Source organism: Oncorhynchus nerka, linkage group LG9b, assembly GCF_034236695.1.
Source record: "Oncorhynchus nerka isolate Pitt River linkage group LG9b, Oner_Uvic_2.0, whole genome shotgun sequence".
NCBI classification, from domain to species: domain Eukaryota; kingdom Metazoa; phylum Chordata; class Actinopteri; order Salmoniformes; family Salmonidae; genus Oncorhynchus; species Oncorhynchus nerka.
Window position 1 is genome coordinate 28,819,668 of NC_088424.1, and position 27,394 is coordinate 28,847,061.

Below are 27,394 nucleotides of genomic sequence, written 5' to 3' on the forward strand. Positions count from 1 at the left end.
TAACTAAACATGACCAAATGGTTCCTTGTCCCTTACAGTATTACAGGAGGGCAGAGAGATAATCATGTGCAGTGGAATCTGAATCGGATCGGTCGATCATTCAAATGTCCTCCATTTGACTTCTGGGCCTTGTTTCTTATCCAATTAAAAGAGGAGATAACTAAAGATACGTTAAACAATGAATAAGTAAACTGATTATTCATATTATGCTAATATTAAGCTGATAATCATTAAGCAAGATATTATATCAAATCTAAGTTTATTTGTCACGTGCGCCAAATACAACCTTACAGTGAAATGCTTACTTACAGGCTCTAACCAACAGTGCAAAAAAGGTATTAGGTGAACAATAGGTAGGTAATGAAATAATAGAAACAGTAAAAAGACAGTGAGACTATGACAGCAGCGAGGCTATATACAGGCACCGGTTAGTCGGGCCAATTGAGGTAGTATGTACATGAATGTATAGTTAAAGTGACTATGCATATATGATAAACAGAGAGTAGCAGCAGCGTAAAGAGGGGTCGGGGGGGGTCACACAATGCAAATAGTCCAGGTAGCCATTTGATTACCTGTTCAGGAGTCTTATAGCTTGGAGGTAAAAACTGTTGAGAAACCTTTTTGTCCTAGATTTGTCACTCTGTTACCGCTTGCCATGCAGTTGTAGAGAGAACAGTCTATGACTGGGGTGGCTTGGGGTCTTTGACAATTTTTAGGGCCTTCCTTTGACACCCTCTGTAGTGCCTTGCGTTCGGAGGCCGAGCAATTGCCATACCAGGCAGTGATGCAACCAGTCCGGATGCTCTCAACGTTGCAGCTGTAGAACCTTTTGGGGATCTGAGGACCCATGCCGAATCTTTTTAGTTTCTAGAGGGGGAATAGGCTTTGTCGTGCCCTCTTCACGACTGTCTTGGTGTGTTTGGACCATTCTAGTTTGTTGGTGATGTGGACAGCAAGGAACTTGAAGCTCTCAACCTGCTCCACTACAGCCCCGTCGATGAGAATGGCTGCGTGCTCGGTCATCTTTTTTCTGTAGTCCACAATCATCTCCTTAGTCTTGGTTATGTTGAGGGAGAGGTTGTTATTCTGGCATCACCCGGCCAGGTCTCTGACTTCCTCCCTATTGGCTGTCTCGTCGTTGTCGGTGATCAGGCCTTCCACTGTTGTCTACAAACTTAATGATGGTGTTGGAGTTGTGCCTGGCCATGCAGTCATCAGTGAACAGGAGGGGACTGAGCACGCACCCCTGAGGGGCTCCAGTGTTAAGGATCAGTGTGGCAGATGTGTTGCTGCCTACCCTCACCACCTGGGGGTGGCCCGTCAGGAAGTTTAGGATCCAGTTGCAGAGGGAGGTGTTTAGTCCCAGGATCCTTAGCTTATTGATGAGCTTTGAGGGTACTATGGTGTTGAACGCTGAGCTGTAGTCAATGAATAGCATTCTCATGTAGCTATTCCTTTTGTCCAGGTGGGAAAGGGCAGTGTGGATTGCAATAGAGAGCATCATCTGTGGATGTGTTTGGGTGGTATGCAAATTGGAGTGGGTCTAGGGTTTGATGTGAGCCATTACCAGCCTTTCAAAGCACTTCATGGCTACAGACGTGAGTGCTACGGGTCTGTAGTCATTTAGGGAGGTTGCCTTCGTGTTCTTGGGCACAGGGACTATGGTGGTCTGCTTGAAACATGTTGGTATTACAGACTCAATCAGGAACATGTTGAATATGTCAGTGAAGACACCTGCCAGTTGGTCAGCACATTCCCGGAGCACACGATCTGGTAATCCGCCTGGCCCCGCAGCCTTGTGAATGTTGACCTGTTTGAAGGTCTTACTCATGTCTGCTACGGAGAGCGTGATCACACAGTCATCTGGAACAGCTGATGCTCTCATGCATACCTCAGTGTTGCTTGCCTGGAAAGTGAGCATAGAAGTGATTTAGCTCGTCTCTTAGGCTCGCGTCACTGGGCAGCTCGTGGCTCTGCTTCCCTTTTGTAGTCTGTAATAGTTTGCAAGCCCTGCCACATAAGACGAGCGTCGGAGCCAGTGTAATACATTCAATCTTAGCCCTGTGTTGACGCTTTGCCTGTTTGATGGTTAACCGGAGGGCATTGGAGGGTTTCGTATAAGCTTTCAGGTTAGAGTCCCGGACCTTGAAAGCGGCAGCTCTCCCCTTTAGCTCAGTGCAAATGTTGCTTGTAATCCATGGCTTCTGTTTGGGGTATGTTCGTACTAGAGGTCGACTGATTAATCGGAATGGCCGATTAATTAGGGCCGATTTCAAGTTTTCATAACAATCAGAAATTGGTATTTTTGAGTGCAGATTTTCCGATTATTAAAAAATATATATATATTTTTTTTTTAATAACTATGCAAGTCAGTTAAGAACACATTCTTATTTTCAATGACGGCCTAGGAACTGTGGGCTAACTGCCTTGTTCAGGGGCAGAACGACAGATTTCCACCTTGTCAGCTCGGGGGTTCCAATCTTGCAACCACACAGTTAACTAGTCCAACGCTCTAACCATTGCACTCCACGAGTAGCCTGCCTGTTACGCGAATGCAGTAGAAGTCAAGTTAAATTGCTAGCTAGCATTAAACTTATCTTATAAAAAACAATTAATCATAATCACTAGTTATAACTACTAATCCAGTTTAGTAGGCAATATTAACCAGGTGAAATTGTCATTTCTCTTGCGTTCATTGCACGCAGAGTCAGGGTATATGCAACAGTTTGGGCTGCCTGACTCATTGCAAACTAATTTGCCAAAATTGTACATAATTATGACATACATTGAAGGTTGTGCAATGTAACAAGAATATTCAGACTTAGGGATGCCACCCGTTAGATAAAATACCGAACGGTTCCATATTTCACTGAAATAATAAACGTTTTGTTTTCGAAATGATAGTTTCCGGATTCTATCATATTAATGACCTAAGGCTCGTATTTCTGTGTGTTATAATTAAGTCTGACTGAGCAGCAGCAGGCCTGTAATCATTCATACAGCACTTTCGTGCGTTTTGCCAGCAGCTCTTCACAAGCACAGCGCTGTTTATGACTTCAAGCCTATCAGCCTAATGGCTGGTGTAACCAATGTGAAATGGCTAGCTAGTTAGCTGGGTGTGCGCTAATACTGTTTGAAACTTCACTCGCTTTTAGATTTTGAGTAGTTATTCCCATTGCGCTGCAAGGGCCGAGGCTTTTGTGGAGCGATGGGTAACGATGCTTTGAGTGTGGCTGTTGTCGTTGTGTTCCTGGTTCGAGTCCAGGTAGGGGCGAGGAGGGGGACGGAAGCTATACTGTTACACTGGCAATACTATAGTGCCTATAAGAACATCCAATAGTCAAAGGTATATGAAATACAAATGGTATAGAGAGAAATAGTCCTATAAATACTATATTAACTATATTAACTATATTATATTACAACCTAAAACCTCTTACCTTGGAATATTGAAGTCTCATGTTAAAAGGACCCACCAACTTTCATATGTTCTCATGTTCTGAGCTAGGAATTTAAACGTTATTTTACATGGCACATATTTTTACATGGCACATATTACTTTCTTCTCCAACACTTTGTTTTTGCATTATTTAAACCAAATTGAACATGTTTCATTATTTATTTGAGGCTAAATTGATTTTATTGATGTTTTATATTAAGTTAAAATAAGTGTTAATTCAGTATTGTTGTAGTTGTCATTATTACAAATTTAAAAAATCATCCAATTTTAATATTTTTTTGGTCCTCCAATAATCTGTATCGGCGTTGAAAAATCATAATCGGTCGGCCTCTTGTTCGTACAGTCATTGTGGGGACGACATCCTTGATACACTTATTGGTAAAGCCAGTGGTTTACTCCTCAATGTCATCGGAAGAATCCCGGAACATGTTCTTGTCAGTGCTAGCAAAACAGTCCTGTAGTTTAGCATCTGCTTCATCTGACCACTTTTTTATAGACCGAGTCACTGGTTCTTCCTGCTTTAATTTTTGCTTGTAAGCCGGAATCAGGAGGATAGATTTACCAAATGGAGGGCGAGAGAGCTTTGTACACATCTGTGTGTGGAGTACAGGTGATCTAGAATTGTTTTCCCCCTCTGGTTGCACATTTAACATGTTGATAGAAATTGGGTAGAACTGATTTAAGTTTCCCTGCATTAAAGTCTCCGGCCACTAGGAGCGCCGCCTCTGGGTGAGCGATTTCCTTATTTCCTTATACAGCTAACTGAGTGCTGTCTTAGTGCTAGCATCTGTCTGTGGTGGTAAATAAACAGCCACGAAAGTATAGCTGAATACACACTCACACTTGGCAAATAGTGTTTGCATTTTATCACACGATACTCTACTTCAGGCGAGCAAAATCTAGAGACTTCCTTAGATTTCGTGCACCAGCTGTTGTTTACAAATATGCACAGACAGCCCCCCGTCTTTACGGAGTGTGCTGTTCTATCTTGCTGGTGCAGCGTATATCCCGCTAGCTGAATATCCATGTCATCATTCAGCCACGATTCCGTGAAACATAAGATATTACAGTTTTTTATGTACTTTTGGTAGGATATTCGTGATCGTGCCTCGTTTATTGTCCAATGATTGCACGTTGGTGATATTACATCCCCTCTGTGTAATTTATTTGTTTTAAAGAGCGGGGATACTGGCCATTCAGATAAAATACATAATATCAGATGTGACTGAGATTTTTATAGATCAAAGGCTGGGAAGAGAGGCTTGTTATTTTTTTAAACAGTAGTGTCATTCACACTGCATAGCCTCAATGGTATTACCGGTAGGCCGGATTTGAATGAGGGCACGCCTGCTTTAGGAAGAAAACACTTTTGGGTTAGCTGTGAAAAGTGTCAAAGTAAAATCTAGATCAGTGTGATACAGAAGCAGCTCCTCGCCGATTATTTCTGTGTTATATTTAGCCAGTCATTCCAATGAGAACCAGGGTTGTGTTCCATTAACAAGGCTTGCTCTTGGGAACATGGCTCCTTTCATTTGGTGATGAAGGCTGTTGTAATTGTTACCCTCATTTATGTTTTTACATTAAACTTTTACAGTTCCGTTTGGAAAAGATTTGACTGTCAGTCTTGAGTTAACCTAACCCAGCTTTCTTCGATAGAATCTCAGATTTTCAATGTTTTAGTATATGAGGTGTCTTAAGATGGTGTAGTTGTACAGTAATAAACACAGCTGATGCCTGTGGGTGTTGTAATAAGCTGCTGTTTATATCATAACATCTGTTCATCATTTGTTTTGATTATTACTATTCATGTACCTCTATGCTTGTTGTTTCAAACTCCCGTTGGCTTCAAGGGACTCACCCAGACACTAACCAATGTCAAGGACAGGCCGGTGGCCTTACCTCCTGAACCCACAGCTGCCCCAGGTTGTGATGCAATATGGGGATCTTGAGTATGGGCTAACAAGCCTGCACTTACTTCAGTATTGAGTCCAGCACAATGGCACATTGTGTACAGAAAATGCTAGAAGAGACAACACAGAGGAGTCGGAGAGAGCGAGAGAAGACTGAGAAGATAGAGGAAGACACAGGGGAGCCCAGCCTGCTGCCAGAGTGTGGCACATAACATAAGCTGTCCTCTGGCACAAGCAGCCTGCCTAAACACATCTCTCCTTTAGTCAATTACCATAGTGAACGTAACCTCTCTAGAGGCCCATAAGAACGTAGTGAAGATGTTGCGTCTCTCCTTTTTGCTGATTTTTTTTTTTCCTCTACCCTTGAAATGAGAATGAAATGACTAACTGATGTCATATTCAGTGATGCCGATTATTTATATGGGTTTATGGCAAGTGCTGTTTGCGTTCTCAATGCTCTCACAGTGTTGACACAGTGCCCATCAGACTGATAATTAAACAGTAAGGCATGCTCCTATGGATTTGGTTTCTCCTCTGGTAGTATGGACACAGTGGTCTGTGTGCCCCAATTAAGGCACCTGTTTCTCCTTTTCACTTACTTTGCACTTGCAAATAACCTTCAGTCATCCACAAAAAAAATCAGTTTTAGGCCCACAACGTTGAGCGGAAATTGAAGTTAGAGTGTTTTCTGCACGGGAGCTCTGCTAGGTGGTGGATCGATATTACGGAGGCTAGTATAAGATGTGTGGGAGTTGTGAATCGTTTTTTTCTGGATACTGGTGGGATATGACATCCACAGGTATTGATCAGTATGGAGTATCCTTGTCAAAGCCAAGGCACTGCTGCTACTAGTGTATAAAGAAAACCAGTCCAGTCTATTTCAGTTTGTCATCATAGAACCAGTCATTTACTAGAGAGCAGAGTGAAAGTCAGTCAACCACCTGCGTCTCTTATGAAGTGTTTTATTGTGGAATGTTGTGTTTATAGAGTAGCTGGGAGACTGTTTGCTGGCTCTAAATCTGTACCAAAGTAAAGCCTGGTGTATTAACACATCTGCCTGCCACACTAGGACAACCTGAAATAAACCTGCAGCTTGTTGGATTTCCCATGTATTCAACCTCTGAGAGGAGCACAAACTGGAACAAAATACTGTCATCTTTAGATCACTGGAAGTACAATGTGTCTCTGACTGTTGAAATTTTCGCTTTTGTTTCTCTGACATTTGACTATTTATTTTGACACCAACGGTTTTGAATTTGAAATGTTATTTTGTAAATGGACACATTTTCTTTCTCGTTTTAAGGAAGAGGAAAACAACCCACAATGCACCTCGTTACTATAGGGTTGACTGGAAGATGGTAGTTGTATGCTCTTAAGAATGTGACTGCAAAGCTTCCTTTTTCTTCAAAGAGATGTAGAGTGCCACACATCCCCAGTCTTTCATACATGTGAACCAACAAAGATTGGAGTGAACACCTGTAAGGTGGATGAAGCCATCATGCCTGTCACCCTTGTGGGGATTGGCTCATTCTACAAAGTGTTCTCTGCTGTTGCTTTTAACTTTTACTTTAGAGAAGAAAATACTAGATATACGCCAGAAACTGACTATCGACCAACCTAGCAGCACAATGTTTGTTTCTCTGGAGAGAAAACAAGAAAATGAAGACCATTCATCTCTGTTGAATCTTAAAGAACTGTCAAAGATCCTCCTTAATTGTTTTTTTCCATCGAGCCCAGCCTATTGTAACATTTGAATAATTGAATATGGGAGTACAGTAAGCCTTTCCCCCAAGCCTTGACAGATGCATGGGTGGCAGTTGATATGGCGATTGCACACGCCTTGCTCTCCGTGTCAAAAGCCCCTTTGTCCCGTCGTTACTCCATACGATTTCACGGCGTCAAAATGCTCATTACATTCATCGCTATTCAGATGAGTTCCAACATTCTTTCTGACCTCAGACCCCTACAGTTGTCAGGGATGTGCCAAGCGGCAAAGCCAATCACAGGGCACGAATGTGTCTGTGAGGTCGTGGTAGGGCTGCCTGTGTGCACTATGCAGTATCTCTGTGGCTCTGTCGTCCCCTCAGTACTCTCTGCACAAGGCCATTACTGCATAGGTCTTAGTGAATAATGTGATGCAATGCTCCCTCCACAGTAGAATGTCCTCCATTGTTTTGTTGAACAAAGGCTTTCTCTCTCATTGATGGACAGTTTTTTATTTTTATTATTAAAAACATATATATAATCTGGTTTCGACTGTTGTAAAAAACGTTAAGCTTTTTAGAGACATTTAGTTTCCATCTACTCCATGTCTATGGTAATATTTGATCACACCAGGACTAGAAGCATAATGAATGTGGAGAGGAGCTCTGTGTTACTCCATTCAAAGTGAGTGTTACTCCATTCAAAGTGAGTGTTACTCCATTCAAAGTGAGTGTGATCGTCACATTACTGTCAGTGATACATCATGATGAGAAATGTACCTCTAGAAATTCTGTAGAAGGCTTGTCCTTTCAGCACTATCTCTCTGTGCTCTATATAAACAAATAGAACAGTAATGGATTTTCACTTGACACCTGTAATTACCTTGTCGTCAAAGTTTCGCAGTGGTCAAAATAATTTGTTGTGTTTTCTCAACCCGGCTGTGTTCTATCTGTCCTGATCACATCATGGAAGTACTGTGTCTCCTGCCAGGCCTGCAAGCAGATGGCCACTGACAGAGGAAGGGAAGGGGTGTTGGAAAGCAGTCATTTTTTATATTTTTATATTTCACCTTTATTTAACCAGGTAGACCGGTTGAGAACAAGTTCTCATTTACAACTGTGACCTGGCCAAGATAAAGCAAAGCAGTGTGACAAAAACAACAACACAGAGTTACACAAACAAACATACAGTCAATAACATACACACAGACACACACATTTTTGTATTGCTATCCTTGTGGGGACAAAATAATTGATTCCCATCCTAAATCTAACCTTAACCCCTAACCCTAAAAATATACCTAAAACTAACCCCACTTGTCCAAATTGTCCTTGTTTTGCTATCCTTGTGAGGACTTCTGGTACCCATAAGGATAGTTAAACAAAAACACACAGGGTCTCTGGAAGAGGCTCTGATTAGAAAGCAGTGACTGAGGGAGTGAAAGGTTCCAGGCCTCCACGCCTGCCAGCAGTCCCGTGTCTCACTGTGTGGAGATCTAGACAAGTTGGGGATGGGCATGTAGCGGGCAGCTGTGGGGTTAGGCTGAACCACAGGGCTCTACTTTACTCAGCCTCTCTGAAGAGAACCTTCAGACCGTGACATTCCTTCCCTTTCCCTCAAGGCCCACCACGTTTTCCTCCTTGATTAGAAAATGCTGGATAAGGGAAACCGAGACGGGAGGTGGCCATAATGTAGAGTAGTATCATGACCGCATGGGCTAACCTGCTGCTGGTTATTACATTGGAGTCAGGAGTCTAAGTCTGTATCTCCCACTCCTTGAAAGCTAATTGGGAATGTCTATTTAAAGGTTGGAGGCCTGGCTGTGGAACTGGGATATTACATAGAATTTCTTAAATAGCAATTCTAGCACAAGGCCATGTCACAGTTCTTGTGCATCAGTCACTTCTCAAGGACATTTGTGGACAGTTTTGAGTGCTGCCATGCCATCAAAAGGGCAATTAATAGCTGGTGGAGTTGTTTTGATGAGTTATGTTGAAGGATGTGAATGGGTTTCTTTCAGGGGTAATGTTCTTGGAGTGTCTTATTGCGCCCTTCACTGCCAGCATTACTAACACCTCAGTGCAGTTGAGTGTGCCACCCGGATTTCTGAAAAGGTCTGCTCTCATTTGAAAGTCTCAGTGGAAATTGACAGTCACATTGCCATGAAATGATGAATCTGTTTTCCACCAGAAAGTACAAAGCCAATAGGACTTCCAGTTTCTGCAATACTGACAAAATCATGTGGCATATTTGGTCTTTTGGTATAGTTTCTAGGTTAAATGTGTTGATAATATGGTATAATCCCCAACATTTTGTTTTCTTCATGCTTTCATGTTTTCTTCTATTTGAAATAGAATTCGATGACAATACACTGAACAAAAATATAAACACAACTTAGAAAAATGTCTAAGATTTTACCGAGTTACAGTTCATATAAAAAAATCAGTCAACTGAAATGCATTATGCTCTAATCTATGGATATCACATGACTGGGAATGCATGCATTTCAAAAACAGACGGTAGGTGTGTGGATCAGAAAAGCAGTCCGTATCTGGCATGATCACCATTTCACTCATGAAGAGCGACATCTCCTTCACATAGAGTTGATCAGGCTGTTGATTGTGGCCTGTAGAATGTTGTCCCACTCTTTATTGGCTGTGCAAAGTTGCTGGATATTGGCGGGAACTGGAACACGCTGTCATACACATCGATCGACTATCCCAAACCTACTCAATGGCTGACATGTCTGGTGAGTATGCAGGCCATGGAAGAACTGGGACATTTTCAGCTTCCAGGAGTTGATCACAGATCCTTGTGACATGTGGCTGTGCATTGTCATGCTGAAACGTGAAGTAATAGCAGTGGATGGTCTTCCAGATCTCGTCAGAGTATCTCAGTGCGTTCAAATTGCCTCGATAAAATGCAATTGTTTTTATCCGTAGTTTATGCGTGCGCATACCATAATCCCACTGCCACCATGGGGCACTCTGTTCACAACGTTGACATCCGCAAACCACTCGCCCACACGACTCCATACATGCGGTCTACCATCTGCCCGGTACAGTTGAAACCGGGATTAATCCATGAAGAGCACACTTCTCCAGCGTGCCAGTGGCCATCGAAGGTGAGCATTTGCCCCAGTTGCGATGCTGAACTGCAGTCAAGACCCCGGTGAGGACAACAAGCACGCAAATGAGCTTCCCTGAGACTGTTTGTGCAGAAGTTCTTCAGTTGTGCATAGGGCTGTTGCGGTGACTGCATTACCGCCACACTAGCATTCATGACCACAGAAAAATTCTATTTAACCGTTGAATCATGGTAATCTCCTTTTTATGCACTCTGGACATGTTAGTAATACCCAACTTGCTTACAATCATCAGGTCGCTGATGGCCTTGTACTCAGGGCTCTATTGTCCCTCTATAACCAGTCTGACATCCGCAAATGCAATAAAAAAAATCATATAGAAGTACAGTACTTTTAAAACTCACCTCACTGTGATTGATACATTTGAAAACTTCAACAACTGGTTGAAACTGAGTGGGGAAAAAATGTGTCATTGTGGATATTTCAAGGCCTAACACAACAAAATGGAGAAGTCCTTCTAAGGTGACGATGAATTCAAAACTTTTACATGCATATTAGAGTTTATGTATAGGCTTATATATGAAAACAATTCTGAATGAAAATGTTTGCCTTTTTATACAAAGCATAGCCTACCACATATTACAGAAGGCAGAACAACATACAAAAAACGGATTTAAGAGATCTTTGGTACATAATTGGTCTAGTCTAAATTAAACAGATTCAGTTCGCCAACATTATAGTGCCTTTGGTTTTGAATAGCCCAGTAATAGGGCATTTTTTATACAGTATTTTCATAATTAATAGGCTGACACATTACTTTTTGACTACAGAATCTCACCATTGTGCATTTCCATCTCCCTTCTCTCCTTCAATCCTTTCTCCAGTGCGCAGAGAGAGGGGCTGGCAACAGTTTAATGAAATATGTTTTGTTGTGAACCTGTTACTATCGATGTTCCCGAACAGATGTAACTTTATTTCTCAAATATAGCGCTGGGTAGCTGCAGGAACAGGTTTGGAGAGCCCATGGCATACAGAGTTAATGGCAGAATTTCACCGGTTGCACAGCGAAATAACCGGAGTAGCCTATCTGACATGGGACTAATCAGTGGGAAAATGGCCAATTGCATGCTCCTTCAACTTGAGACATCTGTGGGATTGTGTGACAGAACTTTTAGTGGCTTTTTATTGTTCCCAGCACAAGGTGCATCTGTGTAATAATCATGCTGTTTAATCGGCTTCTTGGTATGCCACACCTGTCAGATGGATGGATTATCTTGGTAAAGGATAAATTCTCACTAACATAGATGTAAACACATTTGTGCACAACATTTGAGCGAAATAAGCTTTTTATGTGTGTGTGTAACATTGCTGAGATTTTTATTTCAGCTCATGAAACATGGGACCAATACTTTACATGTTGCATTGTATATTTTTGTTCAGTGTATATTACACAAACACAACACACAGATCACTATTCTTCTCATGGAACTATATATACTGTAGTTGCTCTTGGTTGTAGGAGGCAAGTATCACTATTATTAAAAACACAACAAGCATATACATTTTAATATATTGTTTAACGGAACACAACAAGCATATCTGCTTTCTAGTAGTGTAGGTGTTCTTGGTTGTTTTACTGAGGCAAGTCTGTTGTCAATAGAGGTTGTTTAATGTTGTGTGAGTTATCGCCTCCGTCCTACATTTCTGGTGTAGATGTCATCATGTTGAAGGCTAGCAGCCAGCTCTGTGACCCTGTGTACACTGCTATCAAAGGACTTCCGTTGGAAACATTCCAAGTAGGAGCGACTAACTACAAACGCACACAAACTGTTTCTTTTTAGAGCTATTTTTCACCAACTTGAGAGAAATTACAGTAAAAGTAGTAACATTGCAAACAACATCAAACATGTGGACTCTGAAACCTATGCTTAACAGCTCATTCTCTTAGATATTTATATTGAGAATGTAAACTTAGAGGTACAAAGGTCATACCCCCAAAACATGCTAACTTCTCACCATTACCAATAACAGGAGGTTAGCATTTTGTTGCGCGTATGATATTTATGCCTCTAACTTTCTCACTAATCATTATTTCTTACATTTTCCGTAATTATGGTAGCATCCATGGGGGGGGGGGGGTACTGTAAGATACTGTAAGATGATCCAAAATACTGGAGTATAGAGTGAAGTTAAGTTTTAGCTTCGCTGTCCAAATAAATACGGAGGGGAGTGTGGATGTTTTGGGGGTTCCGTCCATGTTTATCACAACAGTAGAGGTAAGACTGGTTTTAAGAGTGCTTGTCTAAAGGACCATTTCTTAAAGGAAATACAGCAGAGGGAACTATAGCATGACCCCATTACAGTTTATTCCCACGTTTCCTGCGTTCCCTGATGGGAATAACCCAAAGCCACTCCACTCCCCTGGCCCCTTACCTGGGACCCGTGTCATGTGGTGTAGTATGTGAGCCATGTGTGTAACTACGACCCAGGAAGGAACACATACACCCCTGGCAGCCATTTTGGACCCCACCTTTTGAAGTAGTTTCCAGGCTGGTCATTCATCTGTTAGCACAGGGAGGGTGACTGGTATGGGCCAGGGCACGGACAAGCTCCAAGCTGTGAGGAGGTTTTTGTTAGTTTCTTGTCTAGGTCGGTCTTGTCTGGATGTGGTTCAGTTGGTTTTATGTCCCTACTGAACTTGTGCCTTTGTTGGGTTTTACTTTTTGGCCCTGGCTTGAGCTTGAATAGATGATGACACTTTGGTTTGTTCTGTAAATCCAAATGGAGACCTTTAGTTGGTTTTAGTGGTCTGTAAAAGAGCATTGTGATGCAAACCAGAACGCTAGTATCCTGGAGTTTCCTTATTCCAACACTTTGGTTGGTAACACTTTATATGGCCTATATATGTACAATGTTTATGGCACAAACACTATACACACATTGATACTATATTTCACAGAGGACACATATAACATCATAAACATGCTATAAGCATTCATTACAGCTCCTACCCCCCCTAACAAGATCCTAGTGTATGCGTTACTGCACCCATAATGCATTACACACAGGTGGTTTTGTAGAAAAGTATCTTTCTTTGTATTCTAAGCCATTATATTATAACAATTTCAAAGATCCATTGGTTAAGTTGGACAATATCTCAGAAAACAGAGCACTGAGAGACCCTGCTCTGTTTTAAACAAGTAGACCCTAACAAACTACAACATATTTTTCAAGGGGAAAAGCCAAATGTCCTGAAATTATTATAAATAAAAGCACCACCAAGAAATAACAGCTTGTCTATAAGAAGCACCAGAAGGCAGATGTGAATAAGGAATGGAGACAACTTGTGTTGCATCCTGAGTTATTAATATGAATGACCTGTTCCTCAATAGCCTGCCGGGTTAGTTAGGAAAGCGGTTACTATAGAGATTCGGGCACAGGAAGGTCATCCTAACGCTGCATTGCCGAGCAGCCATGTCATGCACACAGACCGACTCCCTTCTAATGACACCTCATCCAAAATGTTGTCATGCTCTGAGGTGGAACTTCCAATGCAAAACTTAATATGACAAAACCTGAGATGAAATGTAGGCATATTGTCTCCGTGGGGCGGCAAGGAGCCTAGTGGTTAGAGCATTGGGCCAGTAACGGAAAGGTTGCTGGATCGAATCCCTGAGCTGACAAGGTAAAAAATCTCTCATTCTGCCCCTGAACAAGGCTGTTAACCCACTGTTCCTATGCAGTCATTGTAAATAAGAATTTAGAACTTAAGCTCTAGGCTCAAGGTTTTTATATCTGCATCAGGAACCGTTTTTATGATAAGGTGTTCCTCAGTGGCTGTGTGAGCGAGGCAGAGCTGGCAGGAAAAGTGCAGTGATCAGCAGGCCAGGCAGAAAAAAGCTCTCAGAAGATGAGCTCTCCTCTTTTCTGCCATCTCTCTCTCTCTCACACACAGGGGTAAACTGCTAGCCTCACAGAAAATACTGTAAGGTTAAATAAAAAAGAGAATTATGACACTTGCAGTAACATACAGTACAGTTCAGAGTCTACTCTGGTACAGCTCAGGAACAAGTGGTGCCATAACCCTCAGGGTCGGGATAATTGGACTGTGTATTGGTCAAAAGATTTGGCTTTGGTTTCTGCATGAGGACAATGGGGCCCTTTTCATCTCAATTTGCAAGATATTTTGTCAGGAATTGGCCTAATTAGCCATCACTGTCTTGTCTTTCGTCTTCTCTGAATGTGTCATTTGGGAGAGGGCTCAAGATTTTCCCTGCTGTGTGTGTGTGTGTGTGTGTGGGTATGTGCAGCTAGTTGGGGTGGAGAGAACACCATTAACACTTATAGTATTTGTACAGAGCCTCGGAGCTCTGGCGTACCATTGGTGACGGAGATTGAACCACATGAGCCGCCTCTGTCCATGCAAATACCGGGAGTATCTAGGTTTTCCAGTTTGTCTGAGGTGAACCAGAATCACAGTAAAATACCCTCAGTAGTTACATGTCAGGATTGTTTTGCAGGTGCGTAAGAAGGAAATGTTCAATAGGAGTATAAAGCAAAAGAAATCCCGCCCACTGCACAAAGTTGCCTAATAAAGGCCTAACATATTTATTTATTTTGTACCAACGTTTCGACCTCACGCCCTTCACTGTCATACCTATTCTGACCGAAGGTAGGATACACCGACCTGTCAGTCGGAGTTAGATATGCAACTTCCATGGGCTCACTCTCGATATATCTCTATTTGTGCATCTCTTATGTGCATCTCTATCGATCTCCCTCTATAAGTGGATCTCAGTCTATATAACTGTCTTTGAGGACAGTGCGAAGCTGCTGGTGGGTGGTGGGCGGTAAGTAGGCACGGCTGCCTGTTATGTAACCGCCAGGGAAGGAGTTGGCCAGGGAGGGTGTCTCTGTGTCGAGGGGCTCCCTGGAGGTGTGAAGCTCCCTCTCTTCACATCCCCCTCGCCTGCCTGGGTGGAAGGAAGTAAGGCTGTTGAGTGCGAAGCCCTGAGGGGTTTGATGAATGGGATGTAATGGGGTGGTAGAGGAGTCTTCCACCTCAGCAGCCCCCCCCTACCCTCACCCTAGTTGCCTGACAGGGCCAATTCACACAACTGCTACTGCTAACTACCCCCTCACTGTCTCTATCGCTCCTCCCCGATCTCTCCTCAATCTTCAAAGTAATCACTCGCTTATTACACTGACTATTGGCGCTATGACTCCCTGACTCCCGTTGTTTACATCCCGCTCAGACACCCTTATTCCTGACAAAGACATGTGATCTTGTCAGATAGGGTGGCAGTAGCCTGAGGACAGACCATCCAGAGGGCCATCTGACTCTGTCCTGTCCTCATGGCACTGCCTCAATGAACAAGTGAATGGCCACAGAAATCAGTTACTGTAGATGGAAGTGTTCTTAAGGCGTCACACAGCGAGCTGTTGGTTGCAGTTCAAAGCTGTTCAGGAGGGGCTGATCAATGGCTTGTAATTGTCTCTGCTGCATTCATAACAAGGTCCCTGACTGCAATTGCAACACATTGTTCTCTGAAATGTTCTTATTGAAGGACCGTATATGATTTCAACAGCTTGGATGTTTTTTTTGTTTTGACTGGGGATGTTGTCTGTTGATTGTATAGGCCTCAAGCCTTGTTGACCTATCCTTGGACTGTCTAGCCATGCAAATTTGTTGTGGCTTTCTGCTGCACCACTGTATTTGTGGATTTATAATGCACTGGGTCTGTTATACATGCAGTATATAATTAGACCCAACCAGAAGACTCAAAGGTGCACGAGGAAATGTACAGTGCTATGAGAAGTATTTGCACCCTTTCCGTTTTTGACGTTTTTGCAAATTTTACATGTAACTACGATGTTTGATGCAGTACTTCTAAATGAAAAAATGTGCTTGAAAATGAGTCTTCTTAAAGTTGAAGGACAAGAAAGACTTTATTGAAGAATCCCTACTGTTGACCAATCACTGGCAAGGGGCATAGACTTCGGCTACCGACGTTGGCTCACTTCAAGAAGAAATGTGTGCCCGAACAGCTGGGGGGGAACCCACTTCACCCAAAAGTCAAGTTTGACAAGAAGCACCTGGATGATCGTCAAGACTCCTGGAAGAATGTTCTATGGACAGATCAGACAAAGTGGACGATTTTGGACGATGTAGGTCCCGCTATGTCTGGCAAAAAAAAGTCTGATTTGAGTTCTGCATGGAAGAGGGGGCCAAAATAGAGAGAATCCGAGAGAGCAAATACTTCTTCACTATATATCAAGGAGCGAAAAAATTGTCTCTATACACTTATATACAGTATGCTCATGATGAAGTGAAAAGGTCAAGCGTAGCATTGAAAACGCTAGCTGAGCAATGCAAAACTTTTAGCCTGCACATTGTCAAGGACTGTGTGTGTGGAAGGGTGGAACATGACGGTAAAGCCAAACATGGGAGGTTTTTGGATGGTGTGAAGTGTTGGATATGCTCTGAGAAGAACCATTTCACCCGTCCAACTTTCATTCCAATTTTTTTTTAACAAGATTGGTGTGTTGGGAGTGGTCTATGGAACCCTACCTGATCCTCTTCTAGTGGGAGTGGTCTATGGAACCATACCTGATCCTCTTCTAGTGGGAGTGGTCTATGGAACCCTACCTGATCCTCTTCTAGTGGGAGTGGTCTATGAACCATACCTGATCCTCTTCTAGTGGGAGTGGTCTATGAACCATACCTGATCCTCATTTAGTGGGAGTGGTCTTTAAAACATTTGCCAGTTGGAACTAAACATAGTCACTTAAAAAATAAATATGGGACTTTTTTGGCATCCCAAGCTTCTTAAGACATTCACTGCAAACACTTTCTTCAAGTAGAAGCTGAAGAACCGATTGCGTCTCTCTCTCTAGCTCAGAACTGATTCACAGATCATTTCAATCTGTGAAAAGAACACGATTTCAGGTTTGTATCCAGCCACATTCATCCACCATGATGAAAACTAGTGTGTACTATGGTTGGGTGGGTGGGTGGATGGACAGTGAAGTGCAGATTGCAGAACATCATGAAAAGATGGAAACTCTTTTTCATATTAGATATTTATTATGTTTCGATTGTCATTCCTCTTTTGCTTCCAATGCCCCAGTACCACGTTCTGCATTAGCATCGAATAGCCCCTGTGATATGCAACTTTTTAGGGAAGTTAGGAACCAATATACACAGGCAGTTAGGAAAGCTAAGGCTAGCTAGTACAAACTCAAAGTTCTGGGACACTGTAAAGTCCATGGAGAATAAGAGCACCTCCTCCCAGCTGTCCACTGCGCTGAAGCTTGGAAACACAGTGACTACCGATAAATCCAAAATAATTGAGAATTTCAATAAGCATTTTTCTACGGCTGGCCATGCTTTCCACCTGGCTACCCCTACCCCGGTTAACAGCCCTGCCCTCCCCACAGCAATTCGCCCAAATCTCCCCCACTTCTCCTTCACCCAAATCCAGATGGCTGATGTTCTGAAAGAGCTGCAAAATCTGGACCCCTACAAATCAGCCGGGCTAGACAATCTGGACCCTCTTTCTAAATTTGCAGAAATTATTGCAGCCCCTCTTTCGTATCATCTGAGATTCCCATAGACTGGAAAGCTGCCGCGGTCTAGACCCAAACTGCTACAGACCTATATCTATTCTACCCTGCCTTTCTAAGGTCTTTGAAAGCCAAGTTAACAAACCGATTACCGACCATTTCGAATCTCACCGTACCTTCTCCGCTATGCAATCTGGTTTCAGAGCTGGTCAAGGGTGCACCTCAGCCACGCCCAAGGTCTTAAATGATATCATAACCGGCATCGATAAGGGACATTACTGTGCAGCCTTATTCATCGACCTGGCTAAGGCTTTCGACTCTGTCAATCACCAACATTCTTATTGGCAGACTCAACAGCCTTGGTTTCTCAAATGATTGCCTCGCTTGGTTCACCAACTACGTCTCTGATAGAGTTCAGTGTGTCAGATCGGAGTGCCTGTTGTCCGGACCTCTGGCAGTCTATGGGGGTGCCACAGGGTTCAATTCTCGGGCCGACTCTTCTCTGTTTACAACAATGATGTCGCTCTTGCTGCTGGTGATTCTTTGATCCACCTACGCAGACGACAGCATTCTGTATACCTCTGGCCCTTCGTTGGACACTGTGTTAACTAACCTCCAGATGAGCTTCAATGCCATACAACTCTCCTTCCGTGGCCTCCAACTGCTCTTAAATGCAAGTAAAACTAAATGCATGCTCTTCAACCAATCGCTGCCCGCCCGCCCAGCATCAGCATCACTTCTCTGGGCGCTTCTGACTTAATGTGTGGACAACTACAAATACCTAGGTGTCTGGTTAGACTGTAAGCTCTCCTTCCAGACTCACATTAAACATCTCCAATCCAAAATGAAATCTAGAATCGGCTTCCTATTTCGCAACAAAGCATCCTTCTCTCATGCTGTCAAACATACCCTCGTAGAACTGACCATCCTACTGATCCTTGACTTCGGCGACGTCATTTCCAAAATAGCCTCCAACACGCAACATATTGGATGCAGTCTATCACAGTGCCATCCGTTTTGTCACCAAAGCCCCATATACTACCCACCACTGCTGCCTGTACGCTCTCGTTGGCTGGCCCTCGCTTCATAATCATTGCCAAACCCACTGGCTCCAGGTCATCTACAAGCCTCTGCTAGGTAAAGCCCCGCCTTCTCAGCTCACTGGTCTCTATAGCAGCACCCACCCGTAGCATGTGGTCCAGCAGGTATATCTCACTGGTCACCCCCAAAGCCAAATCTTCCTTTGGCCGCGCCTCCTTCCAGTTTTCTGTTGCCAATGACTGGAACTGCAAAAATCTCTGAAGCTGGAGACTCTTACTTTCCTCACTAGCTTTAAGCACCAGCTGTCAGAGCAGCTGACAGATCACTGCACCTGTACATAGCTCAACTGTAAATAGCCCATCCAATCTACCTCATCTCCATACTGTATTTATTTATCTTGCTCCTTTGCAACCCAGTATCTCAACTTGCACATTCATTTTCTGCACATCCTACCATTCCAATGTTTAATTGCTATATTGTAATTACTTTGCCACCATGGCCTATTTATTGCCTTTACCTCTCTCTTATCTCACCTCATTTGCACTTGATTTTTGTACTCTATTGTTGATTGTATGTTTGTTTATTCCATGTGTAACTCTATGTTGTTGTATGTGTCGAACTGCTTTGCTTTATCTTGGTTATCGCAGTTGTAAATGAGAACTTGTTCTCAACTAGCCTAGCCTACCTGGTTAAATAAAGGCAAAATAATAAAATAAAACCACAAACAAGAGGTACAGGCCCATTGCACAGCAGTGAGTCTTGTTCAAGCTGCTGATTCTGGCAGGAACAACTGAGTATCCAAAACTAGAGACGGGAAGGTGGATGGACAACCAGATTACAGTCATTTAATTGAGCTTCCAGTAGTCAACAGATTCAGAGGACTGAAGACAGCACCTTTCACGCTTAGCTCTTCTCTCTGTCTATTGAGTTTATCTAACTACTGTCATGCTGGCTGGCAATATTAGTTAGCTAATATCCCATTTTTACTTTACACATTCTGAGGAAATATTGTGCACACTGAAGAAAGCCGGACATTGCTTTGCAGTAAAAAAATAAACTATTGCTAAATATTCTCTCATAAGCATTTTTGTTTGTTACCCCTCAGGTTTGCTCAGATACATCAAGAATATGCATCGCAAAATATAACTCACATACTGGCTGTAATTTTGCCCAACAAAGCATTTGTTATGAGGAGACTTCATATTGCCTACAGATTTGTAAAAACCCTCACAATCTATTGCCGTGCTTTCTGACATCTGACAGAATGCCAAAATATTAAAACGTCAACCATATGGAAACATGGACGTGATAAATCACATTTTGACAGCTTGCAACACTTTGCGACGGACTCATGAATCATTCAGATCATGTTCTCTGAAATGCTACATTATGCAAATAGAGGCTTCTTTAAGGAAGTTTTGTTTCAAAGTACATTGGTATTGTACTTTGGCCGTATTTAATCAATTTGAACAAGTACTGCTCTCAGCCCGTAAGAATAATGACTTGTGCTGGACTCAAGGAATTAGCGATATGGATATCGTAAATGATTTTACTTAACCTTTTATTTTATTAGTACGACAGGAAGTTGAACCCTACCAACTGTCGAACTTTGTCAACCCAGCATCTAATGATTTATTATCACATCTGTCACATCTATTGATTGATGTCTCTCTTCTTTTCTCCCATATCCTGTCCCTGGCCTATATGATGGATTCCAACCATAATGCAACTCTGAAGGTAAGTCATATTTTTGTGTGAATCTGGTATATTCCATGTCCAATGCACTTAGGACATAGGTCTTACTCTGAATCATCACAGTTGATTTCTAGCCTTGTGTGGTAAGCTTACATGATGTCATAACTGAGGTGCGTAAGACCAGTTCATTCCCAAATGAAGCTACACAGAACAAATTGACAAAACACTTTGGGATATATGACTATTTTCATGTGATGCATACAGTATAAGCAGCATTCCCCTTATTGTGCCCTGCCGTAACCCTACCAGACTGCCCCCTGCCGTAACCCTACCAGACTGCCCCCTGCCGTAACCCTACCAGACTGCCCCCTGCCGTAACCCTACCAGACTGCCCCCTGCCCCTACCAGACTGCCCTGCCGTAACCCTACCAGACTGCCCCCTGCCGTAACCCTACCAGACTGCCCCCTGCCGTAACCCTACCAGACTGCCCCCTGCCGTAACCCTACCAGACTGCCCCCTGCCGTAACCCTACCAGACTGCCCCCTGCCGTAACCCTACCAGACTGCCCCCGCCCCTGCCCCCTGTAACCCTACTGCCCCTGCCGACTGACTGCCCCCTGCCGTAACCCTACCAGACTGCCCCCTGCCGTAACCCTACCAGACTGGCCCCTGCCGTAACCCTACCAGACTGGCCCCTGCCAGACTGGCCCCTGCCGTAACCCTACCAGACTGGCCCCTGCCGTACCAGACTGGCCCCTGCCGTAACCCTAGACTGGCCCCTGCCGTAACCCTACCAGACTGGCCCCTGCCGTAACCCTACCAGACTGGCCCCTGCCGTAACCCTACCAGACTGGCCCCTGCAGTAACCCTACCAGACTGGCCCCTGCCGTAACCCTACCAGACTGGCCCCTGCCGTAACCCTAGACTGGCCCCTGCCGTGCCCCTACCAGACTGGCCCCTGCCGTAACCCTACCAGACTGGCCCCTGCCGTAACCCTACTGGCAGACTGACTGCCCCTGCCGTAACCCTACCAGACTGGCCCCTGCCGTAACCCTACCAGACTGGCTGGCCCCCAGACTGGCCCCTGCCGTAACCCTACCAGACTGGCCCCTGCCGTAACCCTACCAGACTGGCCCCTGCCGTAACCCTACCAGACTGGCCCCTGCCGTAACCCTACCAGACTGGCCCCTGCCGTAACCCTACCAGACTGGCCCCTGCCGTAACCCTACCAGACTGCCCCCTGCCGTAACCCTACCAGACTGGCCCCTGCCGTAACCCTACCAGACTGCCCCCTGCCCTGTTCTGTCAGCAATTCGGATTACCAGCTGCTAAAGTAACAGCTCTGTGCTTTTCCACCTGGGCTTAATGCTATGTTCCGTTTCCTCGCTCACGATCCTGACACTGTAAAACAGGGCCTGTACACAAGGTCACAGCCCCGGACAAGGAAAGCTACTGGCCAAACTACTTCTCTCATAATATTTTATGCATGGTCTCAGCCTTGAGAATTGCTCAATTGTTATGTATGAAACGTCCCTTCTCCCTCTGTGGAACACTCTAGCTCTCCAATTAGCCATAAGCACTCCATTATGTTGACTCTAGATGAATAGAGGGCAAATGAGGGTGAGAAGCACAAGCAGGCAGACAGTGGGCTCCTTTTAGTTTACACTGCAGACTGTGTGGCACAAACCCTGCTGCAAACTACATGGGATGATTTGATGACTGTTTCCCTACCATAGTTGTCCTTAGGGGATGATGCTGGTATGGGATTGGCGCTAGGGCTGTGATTATGTTGTTAGTGTAGTAATAGCATGTAAAAGAGCAACTTCATATAAAGCGTTTCCCTGGCCTGTGTTACGGAGGAGGAAGTACTGTAGCTGAGAGTTGAAATAGTCTCAGCTGGGTCTACTACGAACTGTATTTGCCTGCCATCATTCTCAGCGCAGTGGGATAAGCTAGTGAGCAGTGATGGAAGTCATCAGCAGCAGACTTGTATATTTTTCTAACTACTGCAGAAGAAGAGTACTTTGATTAGTTTTGCTCTGGTGAGACAAACATTCTTCGGCTCTGCTCCACTTAAACTCATACACAGAAACGCAAACACACATTTGGGAGTTTCACAGAAAGCAGATAATTATGCGCATCCACGTTAGTTTATTTTTTATCATTGTTGTTTGCCTCTCCAACTCTATGCCCAGCCCAGCCTCCCCAGCCCAGCGCTGCCTGTGTGTGATTGGGTGGGACAGCCACAACAGAACGCAGTGAGCACCAAACAGTAGGATTATATCTGGTCTATCTATCCACTCCTGTCTTGTCTGTCTCTGAAGGTTTTTGTCTCTCTGAGTTACATGGCTGTTGGCCTGTGGAGCACTGCCCATTTCCAGACTAAAGTACTTACAGAGCTGTAGTAAATAGTTGTAATGGTGCATTTTGTGGCCTAAAGCTTAGATGCAGTAGATGCAGCCTTAGTCTTGTTGTGGATATGCAGTCTGTGGCTAGGTGAGGTCTGTGACTGAGGATTGGTACTTTTGCATACATTTTGCATTGACTCGGGAAGTATCCTATTGAGTTAGTGGCATTCCAGTCTCCTTTTCACCTCAATAGTGGTCCAGGTAAGTCAAGACATGGTGGGGGGGGGGCTTTACTCTTGTATTCTATTGCACCTATATTTTTCCTCAAGCAAGGGTGGAGGCCGCCGACCTCACAAATCCCTATCAGACCTTCTCCTTGAAGTCTGCAGTTCTGCCCCCCAAAAAATGTATTTTGCTCAACACGAAGCTCAAAAATCACCGGAGAATGGCTTTAAGTTTGCCGGTCTTCCTGATTGCCAGACAAAGATGGATACGATCAGCGGCTTTTATGATAGACTTCCCTGCCCTTCTCTGTCAATGTAATAATGGTCAAATCAAAGAACGTGAGAGACATGGATGCGGGCGAGAGGAAGAGATGAATTCATTATTACCCTGTGGTGTGTGTGTGTGTGGTGGCGGCTCCTCCAGATGAGTGGCTTTATGTAAGACCAGTCATAAATCAACCTTCTACACAGATAATGACAACCCCCAACGCTGCCTGCATGCCGCCTCCACCTCTCTCTCTCTCTCTCTCTCTCTCCACCCTCGCAACACATCTAGGATCAGAGCCATGTTTCTTCTTCCTGCTCTTAGTTCTCTTGCCTCGCACCTTAAATAGCTTGGCTTTCATTGGTTTCAACTGTTCCTAGGGATGACAACATATATGACCCTGTATCAGTGGTTAGGGGCAAATTTTATCTATTCCCTTTAGCTTTGTCCTCCATAACACTGCCAATCAGGATGATAAGTGTCACAGAGAGGGTGTCAGGAAGTCAAGATCAAAGAAATGATGGTGAGATGAATGATCATGAAGATGATTAGATTGTTGGTGTGATGATGGTACAGCTTATGGGTTTGGTTGTTGAATCATTCCAGAGTCTTTTAGAAAATATTGAGCAGGATTATTATGAAGTTTAACAAGTAAATTATACTGTAACTGATCCACTGTGGACCAAATAACTCTGACTATTTATTCACTGTGGCAATCCATGATCAATCATTTGATATGTTTTTATTCAATCTGTTAAGTGTTGCTACTTTCCCTAGTGTCATCACAAAAGTAGACATTTCTTTCAGTGCTGCGTAACAGAGTTTTGGTGAAGAGCATCTCCTGAAACTGCGCCACAACTCTGAGTGGGAGCTGACAACTTTTTCCACGCAAGTTGCATTTGATATTTTGGGCCAGATGATTAGCTTTGCCAGTTTGGGAGTGTGGAATGTGTTGTGGCACTGTCTCTCTGTCTCTCTGTCTCTCTCTCTCTCTCTCTCACTCACTTAAAAAAAGCACTGGTTGATTGTCCCTTTTTTGCTGATTTATCTTAAATACCAAAATATATTTGAAAAAATCTCCACAATTTTGGATCTTGTCTCATCGTTGCAACTCCCCAACACGCTCGGGAGAGGCAAAGGTGGAGTCATGTCTCCTAAACATGGCCCGCCTAACCGTGCTCCTTAACACTCGCCAGCTTAACCTGGAAGTCAGCCGTACCAATGTGTCGGAGGAAGCACCGTTCAACTAGTGACTGGGGTCAGCCCGCAGGCAACCCGGCCCGCCACGAGGTGTCGCTAGAGCGCAATGAGCCAAGTAAAGCCAAACCTTCCCCTAACCCGGACGACGCTGGACCAATTGTACGCTGCCCTATGGGCCACGGCCGGTTGGGGCACATTCTTGGAATGAACCTGGGTCTATAGTAACGCCTGTAGCACTGCATCGCTTAGACTGCTGCGCCACTCGGGAGGCCTATTTTCTCTATTTACTGTACTAGTTATTTTCTACTTACTGTCTGAGATTACAGTAGAACCAGAGTTTGTAAAACCCAGAGGCGCAACATTGCGAGACTTGACAACACTTGAGAACAGACCAAACAGAACATGCTGGGGTTTGGGGTTAGAGAAGTCAATGAGAGCTGAAAAATTCTTCCTTAGTTGTTAATTTTCTTGAAATCTAAAGGCACAACCAACACTGAGTGTACAAAACATTAGAACAGCTTCCTAATATTGAGTTGCACGCCCTTTTGCTCTCTCTATTCATTGGGGCATGGACTCTACAAGGTGTCAAAAGCGTTCCACAGGGATGATGGCCAATGTTGGCTCCAATGCTTCCCACAGTTGTGTGAAGTTGACAGGATGTCCTTTGGGTAGTGGACCATTCTTGATACACATAGGAAACTGTTGTGTGAAAAACCCTGCAGCATTGTAGTTCTTGACACAAACTGGTGTGCCTATCACCTACCACTGTTCAAAGGCACTTAAATCTTTTGTCTTGCCCATTCACCTTCTGAATGCAACACGTACACACACAATCCATGTCTCAATTATCTCAAAGCTTAAAAATCCTTTTACCCTGTCTCCTCCCCTTCATCTACCCTGATTTGAAGTAGATTTAACAAGTGAAATCAATAATAAATCAGGACTTTCACCTGGTCAGTCTATGACATGGAAAGAGTAGGTGTTCTTAATATTTTGTAGATTCAAGCCAACGTCTTAAGTAGTTTCAGATGTAATTACTCCAGCCTTGAAAGTGTCAAACTGAGAAGTCCCTTTTGATTTGATAATTTTCTCATCAAAAACTACTTTTGTATCCGGGAGACGACCTTGTTTCTATGCATGAGCTTAGCTAGACAACGTTGCCATGACATCACCGACAACTGATCTGGATTTCTATTGGAGAAGCAGTTTTAGCCCATCTTCCTACTATACTGTCTTTGGTAGAACAATTCATGTCGAATGTGAATTCTTCTCTTATTTCACAAAGAAGGGTTTGATTTTTGGAAGGAGGGGATTTGTCAGTTGTTGGCTGAATCACAATGTGTTCTAAACTTTCCCAATAGGTTTTTCACTTGGCCAGTTATTAGCATTGCCTCTAATATGTTCACATTTGGAATGATTCTTTTACCAGCCTTGGAATTGTCAGCATTTCTGCAGCCATTGAATAGACTGAAATTAGGAGGAAAAAAAACAACCTTTGATTACAAGAGACTTTACACATTTTTGCACCTTATTGATTTTGATGGACCCCCATTTTAATTTATTTTCCTCCATAACAGTTGCAGCTCAACATTAGTAACATTAGTAAAAGTCTGTATTAACATTTTTCAAATATATTATGAGGCTACCAAAGCATCCTAATCCTCACAGCACTTTGCCAAAGAATATTCTATATTCTAGTAGTATCCCGTCTCTGGTCCTGCCCTGACCCACAGTAGGAAGATGAGGGATGTGGTCCCAGGATGAGGAGGAGGGTGTGCCTTGGCCCTGTGTGTGCAGCCTGCTGGTTGTGTAGTCAGGAACCAGAGTCATCACTCACTTCCAAATGTCCCTGTTCTCTCCTTTCACCTCCTGCAGCACCATCTGGTGAGGATGCCAGGGTCTCACTGGCCTGCATGGTGGCAGATTTAGAATCGCACCACGGCTAGGACTGCTGCCAGGGCATAGACAAGGCAAGAGGGAAAACCCTGGAGGGAAAAGGCCATTTTGCAGTTCACGCCGGTCTGTCCTGCTCCCTCAGATTGTTGGCTTGGACAGCAGCCCAAAGTGTTGACGTAGGCCGCTGTTGGCTCACAACATGACATCTACTGAAGCTCATCTCATCGACTATACAACGACATCAAGCTTATCTCTTAGAAGCATGCTCGACATTGGAAGTTGGACCAATGGACATGTCCTCTGTCTGTGGCATCGCTAGGTTTGGCCTGTTGGCTTATTTGAGCAGTACATTACACATTTCCAGAAGAAGAAGATGTCTATCTCCATGTTTAATTAATAGGTGTAAACTCGCACTCTCTTTCTCTCGTCCCTCTCTCGCTCTCTCTTTCTCTCGTCCCTCTCTCGCTCTCTCTTTCTCTCGTCCCTCTCTCGCTCTCTCTTTCTCTCGTCCCTCTCTCGCTCTCTCTTTCTCTCTCGTCTCCTCTCTCTCTCTCGCTCTCTCTCTTTTCTCTCGTCCCTCTCTCGCTCTCTCTTTCTCTCGTCCCTCTCTCGCTCTCTCTTTCTCTCGTCCCTCTCTCGCTCTCTCTTTCTCTCGTCCCTCTCTTCGCTCTCTCTTTCTCTCGTCCCTCTCTCGCTCTCTCTTTCTCTCGTCCCTCTCTCGCTCTCTCTTTCTCTCGTCCCTCTCTCGCTCTCTCGTCCCTCTCTCGCTCGCTCTCTCGTCGCTCGCTCTCTCGTCGCTCTCTCGTCCCTCTCTCGTCGCTTGCTCTCTCTCGTCGCTCGCTCTCTCGTCGCTCTCTCGTCGCTCTCTCGTCCCTCTCTCGCTCTCTCGTCCCTCTCTCGCTCTCTCGTCCCTCTCTCGTCCCTCTCGTCCCTCTCTCGTCCCTCTCTCGCTCTCTCGCTCGCTCTCTTTCTCTCGTCCCTCTCTCGTCCCTCTCTCGCT

At 44.1% G+C, this 27,394-nt stretch overlaps 2 protein-coding genes across 2 annotated transcripts in view; one reads left to right on the forward strand and one right to left on the reverse strand.

Annotated features, from left to right (window-relative positions):
• agap3 (ArfGAP with GTPase domain, ankyrin repeat and PH domain 3) overlaps positions 1–27,394 on the forward strand; it is a 320,528-nt gene that overhangs the window by 4,466 nt on the left and 288,668 nt on the right. The gene's annotated exons all lie outside the window — the stretch shown is intronic.
• The window catches only part of LOC135565785 (RNA-binding protein 25-like), a gene marked incomplete at its 5' end in the record, with an annotated part of 30,161 nt that continues 17,720 nt past the window's right edge, over positions 14,954–27,394 (reverse strand). The window contains one exon of the mRNA XM_065013889.1: positions 14,954–15,169. Within this exon, the coding sequence (XP_064869961.1) occupies positions 14,954–15,169 (216 nt within the window). The remainder of the gene's footprint in view (positions 15,170–27,394) is intronic.